Raw genomic sequence first — 26,235 nt, forward strand, 5'->3', positions numbered from 1 at the left:
AAGAAAATGTGGTATACACACACACACACACAAACACACAGGAATATTATGCAGCCATCAAAACAAATGAACTCTTGGGGCGCCTGGGTGGCTCAGTCGTTAAGCGTCTGCCTTCGGCTCAGGTCATGATCCCGGGGTCCTGGGATCGAGCCCCGCATCGGGCTCCCTGCTCGGCGGGAAGCCTGCTTCTCCCTCTTCCACTCCCCCGCTTGTGTTCCCTCTCTCGCTGTGTCTCTCTCTGTCAAATAAATAAATAAATCTTTAAAAAAAAAAAATGAACTCTTGCCATTTGCAACGATGTGGATGGAACTAGAGGGTAATTATGCTAAGGGAAATAAGTCAGAGAAAGGTAAGTATTATATGATCTCACTGATATGAGGAATTTGAGAAACAAGACAGAGGATCATAGAGGAAGGGAGGGGGAAAAATGAAACAAGACGAAACCAGAGAGGGAGACAAACTGTAAGAGACACTTAATCTCAGGAAACAGACTGAGGGTTGCTGGAGTGGAGGGGGGTAGGAGGGATGGGGTGGCTGGGTGACAGACATTGGGGAGGGTATGTACTATGGTGAGCACTGTGAATTGTGTGAGACTGATGGAGTCACAGACCTGTACCGCTGAAACAAATAATACATTATATGTTAATAAAAAGCAAAACAAAACAAAAAACAAATTTCAGGAAATGTAAAAAGACTAAACTGATTCAAAGTAACATTAAAAAAACCAGTAACATGAAGGTATCTGGAAAAACCTTAAATATTTAGAAATTAAACCACGCACATAGAAACAATCATGGGTCACAGGAGAAATCACAACAGAAAATAGTTTAAACTGAGTGAAAATAAAAACCCAGTGTAGCAGGGGCCTCTGGGTGGCTCAGTTGGTTAAGCATACAACTCTTGGTTTTGGCTCGGTGGTGGTGATCTCATGGGTTGTGAGATCCAGCCCTGTTTCTGGCTCCTAGCTCAGCAGGGAGTCTGCTTGGAGATACTTTCCCTCTGCCCTTCCCCCACACCTGCACGCACTGGTATAACAAAATCTGTGGGATACAGCTAAAGAAATTTAAAATCAGAATTAACATAGGATCTATTTTTTAAAAAACTGAGTTCATAATTAAAAACTTTACCACAAATAGCTATACTGAATTTTATCAAAGATTTAAGGAACAAATAACATTAATCTTATACAAACTCTTTTTATAAAAGGGACTACTTTCTAACTTATGTCAGTTTTGGTCACTTAATATTTTCTGTCTTTAAAGGAATTTGTACATTTCATTTAAGTTACTTATTACCTCCTACATTCTCGCAGTTTGATTTACTCTCGATAAAAATGAAAACAGAACAAATAAAACTTTTGGGATGTGGCTAAAGCTGTGTTTAGAGGAAAATATATAGCACTAAAATGATTACATTAAGACATCTCAAGTGAGGGGTGCCTGGGTGGCTCAGTCAGTTAAGCATCTGCCTTCAGCTCAGGTCATGATCACTGGGATCGAGCCCTGCATCGGGCTCCTTGCTCTGCGGGGAGCCAGTTTCTCCCTCTCCTCCCTGCTTATACTCTCTCACTGTCTCTCCTTCTCTTTCTCTCAAATAAATAAAATCTTTTTTAATTTTATTTTATCTATTTGACACAGAGAGAGACAGCCAGAGAGGGAACACAAGCAGGGGGAGTGGGAGAGGGAAAAGCAGGCTTCCCGCAGAGCAGGGAGCCTGATACGGGGCTCAATCCCAGAACCCTGGGAATATGACCTGAGCCGAAGGCAGACGCTTAACGACTGAGCCACCCAGGCGCCCCAATAAATAAAATCTTTAAAAAATATATATCTCAAGTGAAAATACCAAGTGCTGGTGAGAATTTCTAGTAATAGTAACTCTCAAACACTGCCAATTAGTACTCTGGAACTATCTAGTAAAGCTGAACATGTGCATTACCCCTACACCACTCTGCAATTTCTCTTCTGGAGTAGTATGCAAACCTTTAAGATGGTCCCCACTGCCTAGTATTCACACCCAGGACACCCTACCCTTCGGTGTAGGCTACACCTAGTGACATACCTCTAAGAGGAGAATACTTTAGCAAAAGTGATAGGTTGCCCCCTCCCAGATTAGGTTTCAAAAGACTGACTTCGGCTTAACTCTTACTCTGTCTATTGGTTACTTGGGAGAAACAAGTTGCTGAGGCAAGCGCACTATTGAGAGACCCAGGTGGCAAGAAATTGAGTGCAGCCTTAAGCCAACAAGAAATGAGGAAGTGAGGCCCTCAGATCAACAGCCTAGGAGGAACAGACTCCTGCCAGTCACATGAGTGAGCTTGGAAGCAGATTCTTCCACAGAAAATGACTGCAGCATCTACCAACACCTTGATAACACTCTTATGTAAGAGCCCCAAAGTCAGAGGACTCAGCTAAGCCATACCTAGATTCCTGACCCACAGAAAATGTAAGAGAATAAATCTTAATAATAGAGTGAAAGTGATGAAATAGAAAAGTCAACCAAGAGAAAATAAATGAAATCAAAAATTGCCTTTTGAAAAAGATCAGTAATACTGAAAACCTCTAGCTAGACCAATCAGCGAAAGAAGAAAGAAAGAAAGAAAGAAAGAAAGAAAGAAAGAAAGAAAGAAAACATGAATTACCAGTATCAGAACTGAAAAGATGGAAATCATTACAGATCCCAGACAGATTAACAAGATAAGGAAATATGAGCAATTTTATGCCCCTATATTCAACAATTTAGCTCCAATGTACAAATTCCTTGAAAGATCCAAATCCAACATCCATTCATGTTAATAAAAAACAGCAATGAACAGAAAGCAATTTTTCAACATGAGAAAGGCATCTAAGAAAAACCTACAGCTAACAAAGATGGACTGCTTTCCCTTATGAGCAGGAAGAAGATAAGGATGTTGTCACCTCTACTTAGCATCATACTGGAGGTCTTAAATTTTGAATTAAGGCAAGAAAAAAAATCATCCAGACTGGGAAGGAAGAAATAAAACTATATTTACAGATGACATGATCATGTACATAAAAAAAAAAAAAATCCTAAGCAATTAAAAAAATACAATAACAGCAATAAGTTACAGAGCAAATGTGCGAAGTATTTCTGTATATTGACAAGAACACAATTTGCCATACAAAAAAGGGATACATTTAAAATATACATGTAAACCTGTACACTGAAAATTACAAAACAGCACTAAAAGAAATTACAGAAGACCTAAAAAATTGAAATACTCTATTCTACAGATTACAACACTCAGTATGGTTGAAACGTCAATTTCTCCCTAATTGACCTATATAGTCTGTGCAATTGCAGTCATTATCCCAGCTTCTAAATAGAAACTGATGAGCTAATTGTAAATTTTTAAGTAAATGACTTAGTATAGCTAAAACAATATTGATAAAGACGAACAAAGTTGGAGGACCTACACTACTTGATTTTTTTTTTTTTTTAAAGATTTTATTTACTTATTTGCCAGGGAGAGACACACACAGAGAGAGTGAACACAAGGAGGGGAGTGGGAGAGGGAGAAGCAGGCTTCCCGCTGAGTAGGGAGCCCGATGCAGGGCTTGATCCCAGGACCCTGGGATCATGACCTGAGCCGAAGGCAGACGCTTAACGAGTGAGCCACCTAGGTGCCCCTACACTACTTGATTTTAAGACACACTATAAATCCATTGTTATCAAGACAGTGTGAGATTAACATAATAAATAGATAATGGATAAAAATTCAGTGTGCATAAATAGACACACTCACAAATGGTGAGCTGATTTTCAAATAATGGTACCAAAACAATTCATTACATAAAGGAGAATCTTTTTAACAAAAGGTGCTGAACTAACTAGATAACCATATGGAAACAAGTCAATCTCCACCTCTACCACATACAAAAACAAATCTGAGATTCATCTCAGACCTAACCTTTTATAAAAGTTAAAAGTACAGACTTTTTTTAGATTTTACTTATTTATTTGTCAGAGAGAGACAGGGAACAAGCAGGGGGAGCGGCAGGCAGAGGGAGAAGCAGGCTCCCTGATGAGCAAGGAGCCCAATGTGGGATTTGATCCCAGGACCCTGAGATCATGACCTGAGCCAAAGGCAGACTCTTAATCGACTAAGCCACCTAGGCGTCCCAAAAGCACAGTTTTTTTAAAACAAATAGAGTATCTTTCTATCCTTGGGATAAGCCGATTTCTTAGACAAGAACAGAAAGCCATAACCAAAAAATGGAAAAGGAATTTATCAAAATTAAATTCTTCTATTTATCAAGACACCATTAAGAAATGAATAAACAAGCAACAGACTGAGAGAAAATATTCACAACACATATATCTAAAAAAGGACTTACACCTAGAATATATAAAGAACCCTTAAAACCCTATTTCAAAGAACAGAGTCCAAATAAAGAAAATATTGAAGATCTTGGGAAAAAAACAGACGGGAAAAAACACCTTACATACATAGAGAGGAATAAAGGTAAGAATTACAGGTTTCTTTCTCATCAGAAACACCGCAAGCATCAAGAAAATAGAATGAAATATTTAAAGTATTAAGAAAAAAAAAAACACCCAGTAACCTAGAATTCTGTATGAAAAGCATCCTTCAAAAGTAAAGGATGGGGCACCTGTATGGCTCATTCAGTTAAGTGTCCAACTCTTGGTCTCAGCTCAGGTCTTGACGTGTGTCCGAGCCCTGAATTGGGCTCCACACCAGGCATGGAGTCTACTTAAAAAAAAAAAAAAGGTAAAGGAGAAATAAAGACTTTCTCAGACAAAAACCAAGAGAACTGATTGTCAGTAGACCTGCTCTGCAATAAAAGTTAAAAGAGAAAAAAAAAAAAGTTTTTCGGAGAGGAGCCTGGGTTAGCTCAGATGGTTAAGTGTCTGCCTTCAGCTCAATTCATGATCTCCAGGTCTGGGATCCAGCCCCGTGTCTGGCTCCCTGCTCAACAGGGAGTCAGCTTCTCCTCACCTCCCCCATGTGTGTGCATGCGCGTGCTCTCTCTCTCTCTCAAATGAATAAATAAAATCTTAAAAAAAAAAGTTGTTCTTTGGAGAGAAGGAAAATTACATACATCAGAAACTCAGATCCACATAAGGAAAGGAAGACTGTGGGAGAGGGACTAGATGAAGGTAAAATAAAATATACATCTTATTCTTAATTGATCTAGAAGATAACTGTTAACATGATGTCATAATCGTAACAATGCAGTGGATGATTATTGCATTTGGTTAAGTGAAATGAAGGGTAACAGTGTCATAAGGGACAGGAAGGAGTAAATGAAAATGCTGTCATAAGGTGTACATAAAGCAGTATAGTGTTATCTGAAGGTGGACTTTGAGTAGCTAATGTCTGTATACTGCACACATTAGAATGTATAGGGCAACCACTAAAAAAATGTTTAAAGTAAGTATAAAATCATACAAATTGTTCAATTAAAACCAGAGGAGGAAGAAAATGAAACAAAGAACAAGTCAATGAATAGGTTAACAAAACCACAGGCCCAACATGGCATCACTTAAGACAAATCATGACTTTCTGCCATCTTTCCGTGCCGCCATAATGGTGCGCATGAATGTCCTGGCAGATGCTCTCAAGAGCATTAACAACACTGAGAAGAGAGGCAAACGCCAGGTTCTTATTAGGCTGTGCTCCAAAGTCATAGTCCGGTTTCTCACTGATGATGAAGCATGGTTACACTGGCGAATTTGAAATCACTGATGATCACAGAGCGGGGAAAATTGTTGTGAACCTCACGGGCAGGTTAAACAAGTGTGGAGTGATCAGCCCCAGATTTGATGTGCAACTGAAAGATCTAGAAAAATGGCAGCATAACCTGCTCCCGTCCTGCCAGTTTGGTTTCATTGTACTGACAACCTCAGCTGGCATCATGGACCATGAAGAAGCAAGATGAAAACACACAGGAGGGAAAATCCTGGGATTCTTTTTCTAGGGATGTAATACATACTTGCAAATAAAATGCCTCAAAGGAAAAAAAAAAAAAGACAAATCATGAAATCTGGACAGTCAAGAATTTTCTGATCAGCATCAATAAGGTAATCTGTCACAGGGCCCTCTCAATCCCCCAAAGGAAGATGAGGTAATCTGCATAATAAGACCCTGTAAAAGAAAGTGATCTTGCCTAAACAATCCTTTCTTTTCTTTCGCTAGTAACTTCTTGCCCCACCTTCCTTCCTATAAAAACCTGTTGTACAAGACCTTGAAGCTCCCCTCTACTTGTTAGCTGGGATGCTGCCTGATTCATGAATCGCGTAATAAATCCAATTAGATCTTCAAATTTCCTAGGTTGATTTTTTTTAACAATAGAAAACAGTTATGAACAAGGAAGATATTAATCCAACTAAATCATCCCCTGAAGTGTGAATGGTCTATATATACCAATTAAGAGAAAGACTGTCAGAGAAGATTAAAAAAAGACCTTACTAGGGGCACCTGGGTGGCTTTTATCTGCTTTTCGCCCAGGTCAGGATCCCAGTGTCCTGGGATCCAGCCCTGCATTGGCTCCCTGCTCAATGGGGAACCTGCTTCTCCCTCTGCTCCCTCTCTCTCTCAAATAAATAAATTTTAAAAATCTTAAAAAAAAAAAATTAAAAATAATAAATAAAATTAAAATAAAAAAATAGGTAAAAGGAGCGCCTGGTTAAGCAGCCAACTCTTTGTTTCAGCTCAGGTCATGATCTTAGGGTCCTGAGATCAAGCCCCAATCAGGCTCTGTGCTCAGAGACAGTCTGCTTAAGACTTTCTCCCTCAGCCCCTCTCCCCATGCCCTATTTCCCTTCCTCCCTCCCTCTCGCTAAAAATGAATATTTTTTTTAAAAACATTTTATTTATTTGAGAGACAGCGTTAGAGAGATCGTGGAGGGAGGGGAGAGCAGAGACAAAGGGAGAAAAAGACTCCCTGCTGAAGAGGGAGCCCGATGCAGGGCTAAATCCCAGGGCCCCTGGACCACGACCCAGCCAAAGGCAGCCACTCAACCGAGGCACCCAGGCGCCCCAATAAATAAATCTTTTTAAAAAAACAGGTAAAAGACTTAATAGACATTCACAAAAGGTAAGTGAATGACTAAAAACACATGAAAGGGTAGAAATACACAAAAAGGTAAGCACCACCACCAGTCATGAGATCAATGCAAATTAAAACTATAATGAGCTACTGTTAGCAATTCTGGTTACACCCATTAGAATGGATAAAAGTGAAGACTGGCAATATGCACAGGTAAACAAGGATGTGGGCAACCTAAAGTCTAATACAAAGCTAGGTAAGAGTATAAAGTGGTACAACATTTAACAAAATAGTTCGAGAGTTTGTTACAATTTATTATTTTTTCTTTTTTTTTTTTAAAGATTTTATTTATTTATTTGAGAGAGAGAATGAGAGAGAGCACATGAGAGGGGGGAGGGTCAGAGGGAGAAGCAGACCCCCCGCCGAGCAGGGAGCCCGATGCGGGACTCGATCCAGGGACTCCAGGATCATGACCTGAGCCGAAGGCAGTCGCTTAACCAACTGAGCCACCCAGGCGACCGAGTTTGTTACAATTTAAAGATACACATTATCTAATTCTACTCCTCCCTATGCTGTAGAATGAAACCTACATCTACCCAAAGACTTAAACAAATGCTTATAGCAGCTTTATTCATTATAGCCCAAATCTGGAAAGAACCAAACATCTACCAACATGAGAATACATTTTAAATATTGTAATACATTCACATAATGGAATACTCTCAGAAATAAAAATAATGAACTACTGACACATGTAACATGGTTGAATCTAAAAATCATTTTGCTGAAGGGCGCCTGGCTGGCTCAGTCGGCCAGTTGAGCGACCAGCTGAGCAAGGGACTCTTGGTTATGGCTCAGGTGGTGATCTCAGGGTCATGAGGTGGGGCCGAGATAGTGAGGCCCCCTCTTCCTCTGCCCCTCCCCCCCTAAAATAAATAAATCAATCTATAAACAATCATTTGCTGAGTAAAAGAAGCCAGACATCAAAGAGCTTACACTGTATATACGATGCGTAAATATTTTATTCCATTTATATTAAGTTCAGAAACAGGAAAAAATAATCTATGATGATAGAAATCAGAACAGTTTTCTAGAATGAGTCTGGAAAAAGACAACAAAGAACATTTTACAGTGATTTTCTAGTGCCTTGACTGGGGAGTAGGAAACACAGGTGGATACATTTGATAAAATTTATTGCACTGTATCCTTGAAAACTATGCATTTCACTCTATGTAAATTATAGCCCAATTAAAAAAAAAAATTCCAGCAATGGCCTTCTATATTTTGTATAGCTCAAGCACAGCAGCAGGCAAGCTTTTTCTGAAAAGGGCCAGAAAGTAAATATTTTAGGCTTTGTGGTCATAAGATCAACGGCTACAACTATTCAACTCTACCATTCGATTGTGAAAGTCACCAGACAATATGGAATTAGCATGGCTGTGTTCCAACAAAACTATTTACAAAACAGGTGGCAAGCTGGATTTGGTCCACAGGCTGTACTTTGCTAAGCTCTGGTCAAGCAAATAAAAAGCTGATCTTCAAAATTAATTTAAATATGCTGTTTCGTTCTTTCCTTTATATTGACAGGCATGATCATTATTAGAAGCCAATTTTAGTCCACTAAACATGAGTTTTTCTATACTCATCTAATCATTTAAAATAGGAAGACTACCCAGAAAACATATGGAGTATCATCATTTTAAAAAATCATATTTTAGGTGAGCCTGGGTGGCTGTCGGTTAAGTGGCCAATTCTTGATTTTGACTCAGGCCATGCATGATCTCGGGGTCGTGAGACTGAGCAGCATCAGGCTCCCAGCTCAGCAGGGAGTCTGCTTCTCACCCTCTTCCTCTCCCCCTTCCCCGACTTATGAGACAGAGAAAAGGAGAGAGAGAGAGAGAGAATGGGCGGGGGGGAAGAGGGAGAGGGAGGGGAGAAAGCAAACTCCAGGGGGAGCCCAATAGGGGGCTCAATCCCAGGACCCTGAGATCATGACCTGAGCCAAAGTTGGACTCAACAGCCTGAGCCACCCAGGTGCCCAAAAATCATTTGTTCTAGTAATTACTATAGTACTTTGGAAAAATAACCACAAATATGGGAAATACCTGAGTTTCAGATAAACTAGTATAAGCTGGAAATTTAAAATACACTTAGGTACACACACAAAAAGCTATGTTACCCACCATGCTGACAGTTTGATTTATCTGGTATAATAAAGTTCTTGACACGCGTTCATTATCAGTCATCTCTAAAAACAATTCAGCTTTCTTTCCCTAAAATAAAGGATTTCATATTTAAGGATATTTTTAATTCTTTAAAAATGAAACTCATATTATTTTTCTGAATCCGGGAAAACAACTTATGGACCATAAGTGAAATCCACTCTTGCCACTGGCTAAAACTATGTGTTGTATCATCATATTCAGATAGCGGAGGAAGGTAAGTAACTGACATTCTTAAAGGATTTCTAATTTGCTGATTTTGGTTTATTCAATCTAGATGAATTATGAGCCTTATTAGCCTATTACCTGGTAACTAAACTCCTTGGATGGGATCCAAGAAAGAAGCAGAACAATCTTAGGAGAAATTCTCCATATAATGAGTAATTTTACAGACATTTCCAGTATTTAAGTCTATACAAATATAGACTGCCTAGTGAAACAACTAAATCAGCTTATTTTTTCTTCAGAGTAGGATCTGATCTTTGTTTTTAGAGCGCTTGCTGCTAAACAGGTAGTCAGAAATCCAAATCATGTATTCAAATCTGAATGCCGTGCCTAATCTTTTTCTTTATCACTAAGATATATTTTCCCCCGTAGTAAAAAAGGCATAATAGCCCTTCAAGCATAATTTCTCAACTCAAAAATGTAAGTTTTATTTTAAATGTCTCATGTATTCATTTTTGCCAGATAAACTCTAGAATCACAAATTACTTTTCACACAACATTCACTTTAAATATCCTTTCCCTCACAGGTACCTACAGAGACACCAAAAGTGATCCTAGATATGAGCCTACAGTTTCTGTATCTCCTAGCGTCATTCCCAAAAGAAAGTGACTTAAGTATGGGGGGTAGGGGGGAGAAGAAGAAGAAAAGCATATCTCACTAAAGAGGTTCCTCCATTTTTTTTCAATTCACAAAACATGTTCAAAGTTTGTCAAAGCAAGCTAACTCCACCCAACTTCAAAAGATAGTATAAGCAGCAGTTCCCTATTATGTTAATCTCAGAATCCTATTGTTAGTTTCATAAGCTATTATGCTTATTTTTTAAGGTATTAGAAGATGAGCACCACCACCAGATCCAGTAACTGCAAATGTGGAAGTGCTGAAATTGCTAGCAAGAAGAGATGATGAAGAGATGAAGGACAGAAAGTGGTGAAACAATTTTACATAAAATACATATAATATAAACATGAATTATTTATTTTTGCTTTCTATAGTAATCCAAACTATAAGTGGCCTCTAGAACTAGATTCTCAACTCAGTATATCAAATATCAAATTGCTAAAGGAAACCTTAAAACACCCATTTATATTTTAAAAGCCTCATACTGGTGAACATTGCTTACTTGATTTATATTTTAGAATTCAATAAATGAGAAGACTGATGAAACTAATGTGACTTAAAGAGTTATTACTGTAAAATATTAATTATCCAGCTCTCCTGTTCACTTTCTAGACAGCACCCTTATTACTGGCAGCTAGTTATATTAAAAAAAAAAAAAGTCAGGGTTTGGAACCAGGAAGACACGGGTTTGAACTCTGGTGCACCACACCTTGAAAACAAACTTTCTGAACCTATTTTTCCATCTCTAAAATGGGAATTTATTAATACCTACCTTGAAGGACTGTTACAATTAGTGAAATAGGTGTACAGCAGCTGGCACATACTAGGAATTGAAGAAACTTTAGCTGCTATTATTATTTTATTACTCAAAAACACATCCAAGAGAAAATACAAGAACAAACATGATAGGGAAATACAGCCTAGGCTATATTTAACTGCTAAAACAAAACAAAATCAAACAAATAAACTCTGAGAGTTCAAGTAAAACTTTGGGCTAAACTTTTTGCTCACATTTTAGATATACAATAATATTGTAGCCCCTCTTTATAAATATGTAAAATCCAAAATCAAATACAGGTCCACTTATTTTGGAGCTAAATAAAAATGAAAGACTATTATCACACAGTAAAAAAGATAATTTTATGAACAGGTGAGATGATATCACCACTGGAAAAAAAAAAAATGCCGAAACTAAGATTTAAAAAAGCTTATGAAAGGATAGTAAAAGAGTCCTACCTTTAAACCGACTGCTATAAGATCTGTAACAACACTGTATGGAAAAAGTAAAAAGAGAAAATGGAAAACAAAGTTAGAGAACAAGTTTTTAAAAGACAGAGATAATAAGATTAAAGAAAAAAAGGAAAAGCATTATAATAATAAAAATTAATAAAAAGAAGAATGTGATGAGTTGTGAAATGTTAATACAAAGAAAAGTGATGGGACCGTCTAGCAACAGCAGAGTGTAAAAGCAAAGCTTTAACCACAATATAAGAAACAAATAGTAAATCAAATTCTTTCAGTATTTATTAAAGTATAGCTGTGTTTCAATAAAACAATATGTGTTTATCCATTTACCTCTATTTAACAAATCCAAATCAAAACTTAAAATCACCAAAGTTCATTCTTTTAAATCACTGGTCTGAATTAACATGTTTTAAAATTTTAAATGAAACAAAACTGTGAGTGGCTTTTACAGAAATAGAAGGTATCTTGCAAATTTGTATCTACCGCCCGAAACAGCTCACCAAAATATAACCAAGATAGTCTCTCAGAACTAAAATAAATGCAAATATCAAATTTCAGACATGAAAATTTTCAAAGATCTGCTTTTTAAAAAAACTCTACCACATCAAAACTGTGTTTAAGTATAAATTATCTCAGGAGGAAATGAAAACGTACACACACACACACAAAAGACAGTTGGGATTTGAGGAAGAACTAGAAAGATACATTGACCGGTGGTTTGCTGTTTCTTTTTTTAACTATCCAAAATAATGAAAAAGGACCTTTTCAGGCTGTGGGAAAAATGCAGAAAGTTAATTAGCCTCCTGAAAGCAAATATTCACTGTGTTAAAAACCACATCCCTTAACCCCAAGGTGTAAAAACTCCTATAAAGTTCTCTCAAACAAAAATCCATCTTTTCTCGTCCCAAAGAAACCATCTTCAATTACAGTTTACCTCCGTATCTCCTAAAAGAAAGCTCCAACTAAATTCTATAATTAATAACCTATAATGCCATTACTTAAAAAAAGTAAACAAATTTATGAATCTGGATTGTTCAATGATGCAAATTTGTTTTAAACAATAACCATGTAGATTTTTAATTTTTCCTGATAGACTTTTGAAACTTGAAATTCATTTCTCTGAAATTTAAATGTGACAAATAACTGTTTCTGCATAGAAAACAAGATTGTATAGGTCCTGAACTTACCTTCCAGAATGTCTTACTGCCCCACATATATAAACCAATAAACTCATTCTTAGCTTTAAAGCCACATATAGGGTAAAGAGAGAGTTACTAAACTATCCAAGAGTAAGTTTGCACTTCTCAGTTACCCAAAAGTTTAAAAACCAAGATGCATAACTCGAATCCTTTGTCATCACTATAAATTTTCCAATACAAAAAGCTAGCCTGCTTCCATAGCTCAAGTCAAACCGTCTAACGACAACGCACTACACACTGTGAGACATTAATTTCACAGCCTTCCTGAACTGAAATGTTGGCATAATTACACAAATTAAAACAGCAGAACTTTGCACACATATAAAGTGTAACCGAATACGGTGATGTGAAATGAGTTTTCAACGATGTTCTCAGAAAATTTTCAATTAAATAAAAATAGCTTCAATTAAAATACAGAACATCGCAACCATCAATGAAATCTAAAACCGCACTGTCTAAAGTCTGTATCAGTGTGCAATTAGCATTCAAATGAGTTAATCCAAATATACAGATTGAAGGTTATGGAAGTAGATAAATGAAGTCTAACGAAGGCAAAAACTGTTGGAAGATTCCATTGTCTTTACACAGCATGGCAACAGTCATCAACTATATGGTAACATGTACAAGGCTCTTACTGTTTACGCAAGTTCCACATATTCTTCAACCAGGGGGTTTATAGATATGTTGTCCTCAAAAGCAAGTAAAAGGCCAAACAAAAATTCAGATATATAATGGGAATGAATAAGTGGATTTGCAAGCTCTAACAGAGCTGGAGATATTTTTAAAATCTTGATAAACATATGCTACAATTAATCCACGAAGATCCTAACCTAGTTGTTTCCTTAAATATTAAATTATCTGTCAGGTCCCACGCCATATCCCTGGGTTCTCAGAGAAATATTTCTATCAGTGATTCGAAATCTTTTTATTCTGACAACAGACCTCTTTAACTTTTAGAGCGTCTGAACGCTCCCGAAAATTGCAGAAATTCACTAAGTTTCTTTGGGGGGCTATGGGGGCAGGAGTCCATGGTCACCAGGTCCAGACGCCCGGTATACAGAGGTCGTTAGCACAGCTCACAGCCCCAAGTCCGGAGACCTCGGCGGGTCCCCCCGCACGTCGACACCCCGCGGGGGGCCTTGGCTTCGGGACCAGGTCGCCGCCCAGACGTGCCCCGACGCGTGCACTCGCCGTCCGCCTCTCGGCGGCCACTCGCCTCCCCGCCAGGGGAAGCTCCAGCGCTCGCCCCACCTCACCGGTAAACAGCAACTCCCCAAGCGGGAGGACGCCCGCCCCGAGCGCCGCCTCCGCCTCCCCCAGCGCCGCGCACCATTTTCTGAAAGGAAGTGTCGGCAGGCCGGGCCGGGCTCCCCGGACTCTGCGCGCGGAGGGCGGACCCCGGCACCCGGCGGCTGCACCCGGCTTTCCTCCGCTTCCGGGTGTGAGGCTGTGAAGGGGCGGACATTACGGGGGCGCCCCAGCCGGGAGAAGAGGCGGCGGCGGACCGCCCCTCTGCGATTCGGGGCGCCCGGAAGCCCCGCCGTCGGACTCGGCCGGGGTCGCTCCTCCGGCCGCCGGCGCCGCGCCCGGCTCTGCGGCCGCGGCGTGTCCGGCCGAAAGCCGAAAGGAAGCGGGGCAAGCGCAGCCCCGCAGAGCCTTCGAGTACTTACCCATCCATGGCCCAGACGGAGGAGCGCACGGTGCGGGGACTGACGGGCTCACCGCGAGCGGAGGGCGGAGGCGGCGGCAGCTGGGCGGCTCCAGGGACGAGCAAGCGGCGCCTCTCCGGAGCCCCGCCGGGTGGGAGGTGGAGGAGAATGGGAAACAGGGGCGGAGACCAGGGACGCTCCCGCCACCGCCGCGCCCCCGCCTTCCCCACCCCGCAAGCGCGTCCCCGCCTCGCCTCACCCCGCCCCCTAGGGTCGACGCCCTCCCTCCGCCCCGCCCCCAGCCGGCCTCCCGCTCGGCTCCAGGGCGCCCTCTTCCTGCCGTCGCCCTAAGACTCCGCCTCCAGGCCTCTCTTCCCAGCGCACGCGCGCGCCTCGCCCTCGCCTCCCTCCTGCGTTCACGGGAGCGCGCTCCTTGTGCTTCCCGCTTCGCCGCCCCGCCCACCCACCCGCGGGCCCTGCCGGCCTTCCGGCCACTCTGCCTCGGGCCGCCGGGCTCCCACACTTCGGTCTCCCTGCGGGAAGAGCGTTGGAGACCCGGCTCTGGAGTGTAGGTAGGAGTGTCTCGCCAGGACCCCAGAACCTCGGCGGACTGGTGGGCGAGGCTGGCGGTGGCTGGACCCCAAGCACGGAAGCCCGGCGGGGGCCGTGGTCCTCGAAGCGCCGGGTCCTGTAACCCGAGGAAGCCCGGGCTCGGGCCCCGGGCCGGCGCGAACTCCCGCCAGTGCGGGGCCCGAGGGTCGTCCCCTGGGTCCTGGGAGCCGACTGCTGGGACTCGCACCGGCCCGATAAGTATGGTTGGGATTAAAATGAATGAGGTGAATGAAAGAGACTGCCGGAACTTGAGAACCTCTCAGTTGTGTACGGTTTTAGTCTCTGAGTGCTTTTCGAGCCGACAGTCTGGGTTTGAATTTATATGAAACATTCGTTGCACAATACGGAATGGCCACTATGTTGCCAGCGTTTTATAGTTTTTCATATCCCTCCATGTGAAGAAACAAACAAATCCTATGAGGGAGTGATTATTCCCTTTTTTTCAGATGAAAATGTAGACACTAATAGAGTGATTTGCCTACAGTTTCACAGCCACTAGAGCCCCTTCCTCTCCTCTGAGAAAAATTATGTATATAATTAGTGGCAACTCGCTTGTTTGCCCTTTTATATTCTGTCTAGTTCTGAAATTCAGTGATTTTTCAATGCACAGATCATCAAAACTTAAGCCACTAAACGCTGTCCTCGACCAAATTCCTAACCTGACTGGAAAGAGAGGACTGCTCCTCTTCAGCCTCCTCATTTGAGAAGCAAGTAACAAGACGCCTCAATCATCTGTCCTTGATAGTATATCCTGCTTTTAAATAAGTAGGAGCTACTAAAACGACTTAAACTGTCGATTCATCCATCATTAAGTCATTATTTATTGAGTGTTTACTATGTGCCAAGCACTGCAGGGATAACCAAGAAAATCAGGTTCCAGCCTTCATGGTTGAATGGATTCCTCAATGGCTTTATTATTTATTGGCAAAAAACAATTTTCAGATAGCTCAGGTCTTGGGGGCCCTATTTTTAAAGAATTGTATCTAACTTCAATCCCTCTTTCCAAAAGATGAATATATATTTTGTATGTTAAGTCCAAGTATTAAGTTGCAGTTGTAAACATTGCCACCCTACATTGCCAGATGGATGTTAAAAATATGAGCCAAGGGCGCCTGGGTGGCTCAGTCGTTAAGCGTCTGCCTTCAGCTCAGGTCATGATCCCAGGGTCCTGGGATCGAGTCCCACATCGGGCTCCCTGCTCGGCAGGAAGCCTGCTTCTCCCTCTCCCACTCCCCCTGCTTGTGTTCCTGCTCTCGCTGTCTCTCTCTCTGTCAAATAAATAAAATCTTTAAAAAAAAAATATATATGAGCCAAGTCCTTGATGCAATCTTGATATTGTTTTGGGGATATAATCTGTTGATGAAATTTCCTTAATTTTTTTTAGCTACACAAGTAACAAACATAGGTGCTCCTTTTGGAAAATTGAAGTAGTGTTAAATATTAAACACTTATGATTGGGGCGCCTGGGTGGCTCAGTTGTTGAGCGTCTGCCTTCAGCTCAGGTCATGATCCCGGGGTCCTGGGATCGAGCCCTGCATCGGGCTCCCTGCTCAGCGGGAAGCCTGCTTCTCCCTCTCCCACTCCCCCTGCTTGTGTTCCCTCTCTCGCTGTGTCTCTCTCTGTCAAATAAATAAAATCTTAAAAAATAAACACTTATGATTATATTTCTTCACAACCTACACCCTACCCATGATAACCAATGCAACAATTCTGTGAGCATGCTTCTAGACCCTCACCATTTTGTTATTCTTTTTTTTTTTTTAAGATTTTATTTATTTATCTGAGAGAGAGAATGGCAGAGAGAGAGAGCATGAGCGGGGGAGGGTCAGAGGAAGAAGCAGACTGCCCGCTGAGCGGGGAGCCAGATGTGGGACTCCATCCCTGGACTCCAGAATCATGATCTGAGCCGAAGGCAGTTGCTTAACCAACTGAGCCACCCAGGCACCCAAGACCCTCACCATTTTTTATTTGCTCTTTTTACTTAAAAATTCTAGAGATTTTTTCATATCAGTACTTTTCATCTACTTAATTCAGTTTTTTTACATTTATTTTCTCTTTGTAAGTACATTTTTTTTCTTTTCAAATTTTTATTTAAATTCTAGTTAGTTAATATACAGTGCAATATTGGTTTCAGGAGTAGAATTCAGTGGTTCATCACTCACACACAACACCCAGTGCTCATCATAACAAGTGCTCTCCTTAATACCCATCCCCCATCCCCATCTGGCCCATCCCCCACCCACCTCCATCCATCAACCCTCAGTTTTGTTCTGGTGATTAAGAGTCTCTTATGTTTTGTTTCCCTCTCTTTTTCCCCCCTCCCATATGTTCATCTGTTTGTTTCTTAAATTCCACATATGAGTGAAATCATATGGTATTTGTCTTTCTCCATCTGATTTATTTTGCTTAGCATAATACACTCTAGCTCCATCCACGTCACTGCAACTTAATTCATTTTAATACTGCATAATTTATCATAATTTCATGTACCATAATTTATTTAACTTTTTCCAAAATAGTGGAAATTTACATTGTTTCTAATTATTCAAAATAACAATATTGCAAAGAACATCATATATGTATGAGCATCTTTCCACACATGTTTGTTTCTGAGGAATAGATCCCTAGAAGTAGAATTGCAGAACAAAGGGTATAAGCATTTTCAAGTTTGATTAATATTGCCAAACTGATTCCAAAAAGGCTGTACCAATTTACATTTTCTTTATTTAAGAAATAAAAAGTTGTCTTTCTCTTAGCCCCATGCCTTAAGATAGTTGACAAATTTCAGTAGTAAAAAATAAATGTGAAGTTGATCTGAAACTCACTGTCCATATTACTAACAATAACTCTGAAAAGGCTCCAGTGTAAAGATGGTGCACCTGACTAAAATGAAAAAAACTGTATGACATTTCCTAAATACTTAACATCCCATTTTACAACAGAAGCCTAGATAGAAGAAAACAGCTCACAACAGAAAGCAAGGTAAAACCCTTCTGTTTCCATTGCCTCTTGGTCATAAGTTCAAAAGACTTTTCACTGAGTAAGCTTCCTAGATTTGTGAGTCCCTCTGATTCAAAACAGCGGACAGAATGGAATTTAGGTCTTCTAGGACCACTTTTAGAATCCTAGCTATTCCCATAGTCCATATAGCATGGGAAAACCATGGCCTTCTATAATCTTAGCAAAAGTTTCTGAGTTTCCAGAATGATGGGATATCATCCACATGACCTAGCCTGTCATGAGAACTTTATGTTCTGTATAGTGGCTTTCTGATGGTGACGAGAATAACATGTTCTTAATTTGCTATTCTTTTGAAAAGTAAGCAGTTATAATAACTTCTTTGTGTTTTGTTCTAATTTGTCTAAGAAATTCCCCTGAAACACCTTCACTGAGAAGAGAACCACACACACAACCACTATTATTGTTTGGACAAAATGTAACCTTGGGACATTTCCTTTAAGGCATTCCAGTATGCAGTGATAGTTAACATTTAACTAATATTGCCCTATTCACGTTTACAGGTAAAACTTCTTGATGCAGGGCTTGATCTCACAACCCTGAGATCATGACCTAAGCCGAAATCAAGAGTTGGACACAACCAACTGAGCCACCCAGGCGCCCCCTCCTTTTTTCTTCTAATGTAGAAAATGTAGAAAATTGTAGAAAAAATCGATTTTCTCATGTAAATACATTCTCACATTCACAGAATAAAATGTACTTTGTTCAGATATGTATATGTATTTTTTCTTTTTGCATTTTTTTAAATTTTATTTTATTATGTTATGTTAATCACCATACATTACATCATTAGTTTTTGATGTAGTGTTCCATGATTCATTGTTTGCGTATAACATCCAGTGTTCCATTCAGTACGTGCCCTCTTTAATACCCATCACCAGGCTAACCCATCCCCCCACCCCCCTCCCCTCTAGAATCCTCAGTTTGTTTCTCAGAGTCCATAGTCTTTCATGGTTCATCTCCCCCTCCGATTTCCCCCCCTTCATTTTTCCCTTCCATTTTTTTTTTTTTAAACATGTAATGTATTTTTGTTTCAGAGGTACAGGTCTGTATTCATCAGTCTTACACAATTCACAGCGCTCACCATAGCACATACCCTCCCCAATGTCTATCACCCAGCATTTTTAAATACATTAGTACATTTGTTAATACTTTTATTACAGTTTTAATATCTCTATTAATAAATGAAATTGCTTTAGAGTTTTTGTGGTCTGTACAGTTTTAGTATCAGAATTACGGCAACTTCCTCTGGTAAATTAGAAGATCTAGTTGTAATTCCACTAATGGTTATCTTTAAACTTTAAATATACTTAAATCATCAGCCTCAGAAGCAAAAAATGCTATTTATTGACTCCACTCTGAAAAATGAACAAATTAGCCCTCACCCTAACTCTCATGACTCTCTTTCATTATAGTTAGTTTTGTCAGAGTATTATCATTTTCACATTATGTAAATTTTTTATTAAGAATTATAACCATCACATTAAACTGTATAATCACACCTAAGTGGATTAATGTTCATTGATAGTTGTCTTTTAATTAATTTTTCCATTAGCAGAATTATATCTTCAACAATCTTTTTAGAAGGCATCATGGGTTATCTGTTTCCTGAGTCCTTATGAATCTATTACTTTTCTACATTAAAACTTTAGTGAAGAACTATTGAGTCACTGTCCTCTCCCAGGAAACCCTACTATATACTCTCTTCTAGCATTTAAAACTATGATGGAAAAGATTCAAGCCAGTCTTTTCCTTCTAAAGTTTTTTTTCTTTTTTAAAGATTTTATTTATTTGACAGAGAAAGACACAGCGAGAGAGGGAACACAAGCAGGGGGAGTGGGAGAGGGAGAAGCAGGCCTTCCCTGGAGCAGGGAGCCTGATGCAGAGCTTGATCCCAGGACCCTGGGATCATGACCTGAGCCGAAGGCAGACGCTTAATGACTGAGCCACCCAGGTGCCCCTAAAGGTTTTTTTTTGTTTTTTTTTTTTAAGATTCTATTTTTTAAGTAATCTCTACATCCAGCCTGGGGGCTCAAACGCACAACCCTGAGATCAAGAGTCGTATGGTCCACTGACTGAGCCAGCCAGCACTCCTAAGCCAGTCTTCTATATGAACGATTTCTTTGGGCAGATGCATAAAGAAACCTTTCTTCATCTTTGAAATTTAGATACTTATTTAGAATATGCCTTATTTTAAATATATTAATTTTTCTAGAAACAATCTTATAGACAATTCTCTTATTTATACCCATTTTTTTCCTGTTTGACTATTGTTGTTTACTTATTGGTTTGCCGGTATCTTAACTGAACTAACGTGAGTTAGCTCCTTGGTGAGTCGCAGATAGAAACTACACCAGGTGGAGGTGTCGCACAAAGGAAACTTTAACTGCAGCAAATAGAGATCACAGGGAATAACTTCCAAAGCCGAGATTCCCTGAGCAAGGGTATATGGGTTCCTTTTAATTAGGGTTAGAATGATTATTTAGATGGGGGCCTTGTCATCTCTGTAGAGGCAGGCCTAAGATGGCACATGCACCTTAAGGAAACATGCCTAAACATACATTGTATGTTATGGAAATGAAACTGTACACACACACACACACACACACACGCGTGAGCAGAGGGGGGAGGGGCAGAGAGAGAAGCTGCCTCCCCGCTGAGCAGGGAGCCGCACATGGGGCTCAATTCCAGGACCCCCGGGATCATGACCTGAGCTGATGGCAGACGCTTAACTGACTGAGCTATGCAGGGGCCCCTAAGATTTTAAAACTTTCTAAATAAACTTTACTTTTTAGACAGAAAAATTGTGAAGATAGTCCAGAGTTCTTACATGTCCTACACCTAGTTTTTGTTATTATTAACATCTTACGTGGTAGGGTAGATTAGTCATAATTAATTAACTAATATTGATACATTGTTATTAACTAAAGACCATACTTTATTAAGATTTCCTTAGTTTCTACCTAATGTTGTTTTTCTGTTTCAGGATTTCATCTGAAACACCACATTACATTTAGTCATCATGTTCCTTTAGGATCCTCTTGGCTGTAACAGTTTCTCAGACTTTCCTTGTTTTTGATGACCTTGATAGTTTTGAGGAGTATTGCTCAGGTATTTTGTGCAATGTCCTTCAGCTGGGATTTGTCTGGTGTTTTTGTTAGTTAGTTGGGTTTTTTTTTGGTTTTTTTTTTCCCATGGTTAGACTAGGGTTATAGGCTTTTGAGAGAAAGACCACGGAGAAAAAGTGCCATTTTCATCATGCCATATCAAAGGTATGTATTATTGGGGCACCTGGCTGGCTCAGTTGGTGGAGCATGTGACTCTTGATCTCAGGGTTCTAAGTTCGAGCCCCACATTGGATGTAGAGATTACTTAAAAATAAAATCTTTAGGGGTGTCTGGGTGGCTCAGTTGGCTAAGCATCCAACTCTTGGTTTCGGCTCAGGTCATGATCTCAGGGTTGTGGGATCGAGCCCCATGCCAGCGCAGAGTCTGCTTGGGATTCTCTCTCTCTGCGTCCCCTCTCTCTCTCTCTCAAATACATAGACTCTTTAAAAATATATAAAATAAGACCTTTTAAAAAAAAGGGCATTTTTAAAAAAGATTTTATTTATTTGTCAGCGCACAAGCAGGGGGAGCGGCAGGCAGAGCAGGCAGAAGGGGAAGCAGGCTCCCCGCCGAGCAAGGAGCCTGATGCGGGACTCGATCCCAGGACCCTGGGACCATGACCCAAGCCGAAGGCAGACGCCCAACAGAATGAGCCACCCAGGTGTCCCAAAAGGGCATGTATTATCGACATGACTTATCACAGTTGATATTGACTTTGATCACCTGAGATCATGTTTGTCACCTTTCTTCACTGTAAAGTCATTTTTCCCCCCTTTTCCTACTGTACTCTTCGGGAGATGTCACTGTATACAGCCATACTTAAGGAATGGGGAGTTATTCTCTACCTTCTTAAGGGGGCAGTATTTACATAACCTATTTGGAATTCTTCTACACAGGAAATTTGTTATTTCTCCCCATTTATTTATTTATTCAATCATATAATTATATCAGTATGGACTCAAATATTTATTTTATACTTTGGTTACAACCACTTTATTTTATTGCCCAAATTGTTCCAGCTTTGGCCATTGGGAGGTCTTTCAGTTGACTTCCATGCTCCTTTGACATACCTCCTTCAATGTGAGTCTTTTGGTTTTTGTTTTTGTTTTTCAGCACTTCCTAACTTTCTGCCACTATAAGATGTTCCAGGCTCATCTTGTATATTTTCTGCTCTAGTTCTAGAATTGGTCATTTCTCCAAGGAATACTGATTCTTTTTATTGGAGTAGATTATTAGAAATCAAGTCTAAGGGGCACCTGGCTGGCTCAGTCAGAAGAGCATGCAACTCTTGATATTTGGGTTGTAAGTCTGAACTGCCACATTGGGTATAGAGATTACTTAAAAATCTTAAAAAAAAAAAAAAAAAAAGAAAGAAATCAAATCTGATTTCTAGGTGTTCTCATTTCGACTGGTATTAAGATTGATTTTTTTAGTTTGAGAGTTTCACTCTAGAATGTTATAGGATTTTTATCTTATAGTAAGTGTTTATTTACTCTGTTCAGTTTACTTGGATCAACAGTGACAGATCTGTCTTGTGGGTCACTGTTAACCTTTCAGCCGCCCCTCACTTCCCAGTTTCAATTATAAGTCAGGAAACTGAGTTCTGAAAAATCAAAATGTGTGTTACATTGTCTCTTCTTCAGTTCTGCCTTCCTTGCCATCTGAGAATGGATGCCAAGGTGGCCTTAATTTTTCCATGGTCCACCCATGTCCCTAGTGCTTATTTCTTCAAGTTTCATATTACTGTTGGACCTTTATGACCATCTCATTTACTTTCTAAAAATGGCACTGAGTTGCTATTTAGAGGAAATGCTTATCAAATCTCACTGCCTTCCTTAATTTGGGACAAATTTGGAAGGTATTCTTCATAGTCTGTGGTAAGATTATGGCAGTTCCCTAGTTTCATTATACTTGATATTTTCTTCTCTGGTTTTGGTTCATTTCTGTTCACTTTCCTAGACTTCCCTCTTCCCTGGAAGTTATGTAACCATTAATGACTTTCATTAAAATATTTCTACTCTTCTTGGAGGCTCATTCGTTAAGCGTCTGCCTTTGGCTCAGGTCATGATCCCAGGGTCCTGGAATTGAGCCCCTGCATCAGTCTCCCTGCTCTGCGGGAAGCCTGCTTCTCCCTCTCCCACTCCCCCTGTGTGTTCCCTCTCTCGCTGTGTCTCTTTCTGTCAAATAAATAAATAAAATCTTTAAAACAAATTTTTTTCTACTCTTCCTTTCACCAGCCCTTAACATGATTGTCCCTTACTTTATCTGTCCCTAACTGGTTAACTCACATGTGATTCACCTCAGCATTTTCAAAGAAGGAGGTGGAAAGAAGTAGCAGTGAGTAGGGTAGCAAAGGGAAAGGGGCAACTCCCCCTTTTTTTTTTCTTTTTCCATTTAAGCTGTTACTTACAACTCTTCCTCCCTGAATTGAAGTTAGTCTACTATACTGAGCTGATTTGCTTTTCCTGCCTTCATATCCCATTTGTCTATAGATATGTGAAGTTGATACATACTACAGATGCCTATAATACTGTAAAAGTTCTTATATGGGAAAATAGTCCCTTCTTAGGCATCTGAGAACGTATCACCAATAGCAATTATAGATTTTATTTTGCAACCAGAACAAGCCCTTTACTCTGGACACTAATTCAAACCTTCTCTAAATTTTTTGACATAACTGTTTAATAAGGAGCCAAATAGATTGTTGAGTATATTTTCTTTTTCCTCATTTGCCTTTTCTTGAAATATTAGCCTGTGCAAAAAAGCAGATCATAGTCTATAAGTCAGTGGAAAGTTTCCTGGGATGCCAGACAACTGAATAGAGCTGTTGTTCTCCCTCCGCAATATGTTTCTAAAAAATGTTTAACTGCAGATAATCCCATAGGGCACACCAGGCAAATGTTCAACCTTGAACAGGCAAACAAGCAAAAGGTCAGTAGCAGAAAAACAAAACAAAAGAACAATCTGGAACACTTCTCTATGAAGATATGCTATTTAGGTAACTGGAAAAGCAAATCTCCCCATCCCCACCCCCATCCATGGAGGTGGAGAATAACTTCTATCAGAGGATAATAAGTCCTCATATAGCCTCTCATCTCCTGGAAAAGTAGGAGTGTGAGACCCTAATCAAGAATTTAATTTAGTAGAGGGAGGTAGTAGGATGACACCAACAAGAATTTAATTTGGCACAGAATTAACACATTTGGTAATTCCAGAGCTTGATCTTTGTGTATTAAAGCAGAGGCCATTAAGAGATAGATGGCTCAATTATGAGCCTGATTCTTAAGCTAACTTTGAATGGGTTTCTTTAAATTTGTTTTTTATGGCTTTTAGGCACAGTTTGAAAGCTAGAAGATAAAGAATTAATATTATTCTGCAAAATAAAATGCTATCTTTATAGTGAGCAGGGATGAAGCCATGTTGATTATAGAAGAGTCAAGTAACTTTCTCTCTCAGCTTGCAAAGATTACACATACTAACAATAGAGTATTGTGTCACAGAATTAATGCCTGACTTTAGGAGATGTGGGTGTGTTTGACAGAATAGTTATTTGCTGGATACCAGGAAGAATTAGGTGGAAATACCTCAAGGGAACTGGACTTGGAATACCCACACCCAACCCAGACTCTCTTGCTTAAGTCATATTTTAAATAGAATGAATAATTCAGGCTTGGGAAAATGTATGACCTGAGAAAGGAGGATGGATCCTGATATAAGACCAACTCCTATGAGTGGGGCATGGGATCTCCTAAAAGGGGATGGAGATACTAAAAGCAATTTTTGTTTTTAAGAACTCACGACTCTGAGATCAAGACCTGAGCTGAGATCAAGAGTTCAACACTTAACCAACTAAGTCACCCAGGTGCCCATAAAAGTAATTTTGAAGAAGGAAATTTGAACAATATTGATGCTCTTAGGGAGAAAAGCAGAGATGAAGACAAGAAACAAAGCTAGGGATTTGGGTATGCTCAAAAGGGAACCCCCTGCAATGGTTTATATTCTTTTGATACTTTTGCCTTGAGATAGGGTATCATTTACGAGTTAGGTCCAGATGCATATAACAGGAAACAAAAAATAATTACAGTGTCTTAAACTAGATAAAGATTAATTTCTCCTGCAAAAAAAGTCTAGAAGTAGTAGTTTCGGGGCTGTTATGACATTCCATGTTCATCAGAGACCCAGTCTCCCTTTTGTTTTGTTATGTGAACATATGGTTTTCATTCTTAAGATCACAAAATGGTTGGAAGCTCTTTAAAGAAGCTTTCCCAGAAGTCCACTACAATATCTTCCACTTATGTCTCATTAGCCATAAATTAGTAACATGGCCACTCCTAGTTACAAGGCAGGCTGAGTGATACAGGTTTTTTTCTGGGCACATGGACACCTCCAGTAATGGATACTGTTGGTAAAAAGAAGCAGAGAATGCATTATAGCTAGGCAAATACCAGTCTCTGACATAGCGGTTGTCCCATAAAGTATAAAGTTAATTATTTTATACATATAATTATAATATATATATGTAATTCCCTCATGTAAGCCTCAACACTTCGGTTAAGAGTTGTGTGCAGATGGTATAGTAAATAAACCAACAAGCAGAAAATTGAAATAAGGCATGATCCACACACCTACATACCCATTCTACTCATGACTTGCACTCATGCAAGCAAGGAGTTGTCTACTGAGGGAACTGCTTCTTGGAATTCTAAGAGATGGCAGCTGCAAAGCGAGGAGAACCCACGGCGTACCTTGGAGCAGTGAGAGTATGAGAATGCTAGGTGGAAAACTCAGGAGGGTACTGAGACAACTGCCTCCCAACTCTAGCCTTTCTTTCATGAATGTTACAGGAGAAAGCTCACCTTTGAAGGAGTCACAGGAAAGGGGAAGACCAATACCCCTATGATGCAACATAAATGCAGGTGTTCCAAGCATTACACCCAGTATTAACATCTAGAAGAGAGGAGGCAACCTATTCTGTGGGCTCTTTCTTTCTTTTTAAAGATCTATCTATTTATTTATTTCAGAGAGAGCGTTTGCAAGTGGTGGAGGAGCAGAGGGAGAGGGAGAGAGAGAATCACAAGCAAACTCCCCACTGAGGGAGGAGCCTGACACAGGGCTTGATCTCATGACGCTGAGATCATGACCTGAGCCAAAATCAAGAGTTGGACACTCAACAGACTGAACCACCCAGGCGCCCTGTGGTCTCTTTCTTAAAATAAGAAAACCTTTCCCAGCAGACCTCACATTTGCCAGAACTAGATAACATATCCCCTTCTAAACAAGGCATGGGTGAGGGGAATGGGATCACACT

The 26,235-nt window shown here is 40.0% G+C and overlaps 1 protein-coding gene, 1 long non-coding RNA gene and 1 pseudogene across 12 annotated transcripts in view; 2 read left to right on the forward strand and 1 right to left on the reverse strand.

Annotated features, from left to right (window-relative positions):
• PTBP3 (polypyrimidine tract binding protein 3) overlaps window positions 1-14,377 on the reverse strand; it is a 119,226-nt gene extending 104,849 nt beyond the window's left edge. For 2 of the 11 annotated variants that reach the window (XM_031040501.2, XM_031040500.2), the window contains exons 1-2: window positions 14,212-14,358; window positions 11,334-11,367 (exon numbers count right to left, since the gene is read on the reverse strand). In XM_031040501.2, the coding sequence (XP_030896361.1) occupies window positions 11,334-11,367; window positions 14,212-14,219 (42 nt within the window). In that variant the 5' untranslated portion in view covers window positions 14,220-14,358. Of the gene's footprint in view, window positions 1-11,333; window positions 11,368-13,483; window positions 13,762-14,211 lie in introns of those variants that run through there. The other 9 variants (XM_081803379.1, XM_081803377.1, XM_006744603.3 and 6 more) reach the window with 8 other exon arrangements.
• LOC102747899 (small ribosomal subunit protein uS8 pseudogene) lies at window positions 5,549-6,005 on the forward strand (annotated as a pseudogene).
• A 44-nt stretch (window positions 14,378-14,421) lies between the features above and the next one.
• Window positions 14,422-18,530, forward strand: LOC145717099 (uncharacterized). Its single transcript, XR_014140123.1, has 2 exons — window positions 14,422-14,762; window positions 15,413-18,530. It is a non-coding gene; the product is annotated as an uncharacterized LOC145717099 (long non-coding RNA).
• Window positions 18,531-26,235: the final 7,705 nt, after the last annotated feature.

Source organism: Leptonychotes weddellii, chromosome 14, assembly GCF_054177405.1.
Source record: "Leptonychotes weddellii isolate Sample4059 chromosome 14, ASM5417740v2, whole genome shotgun sequence".
NCBI lineage: Eukaryota > Metazoa > Chordata > Mammalia > Carnivora > Phocidae > Leptonychotes > Leptonychotes weddellii.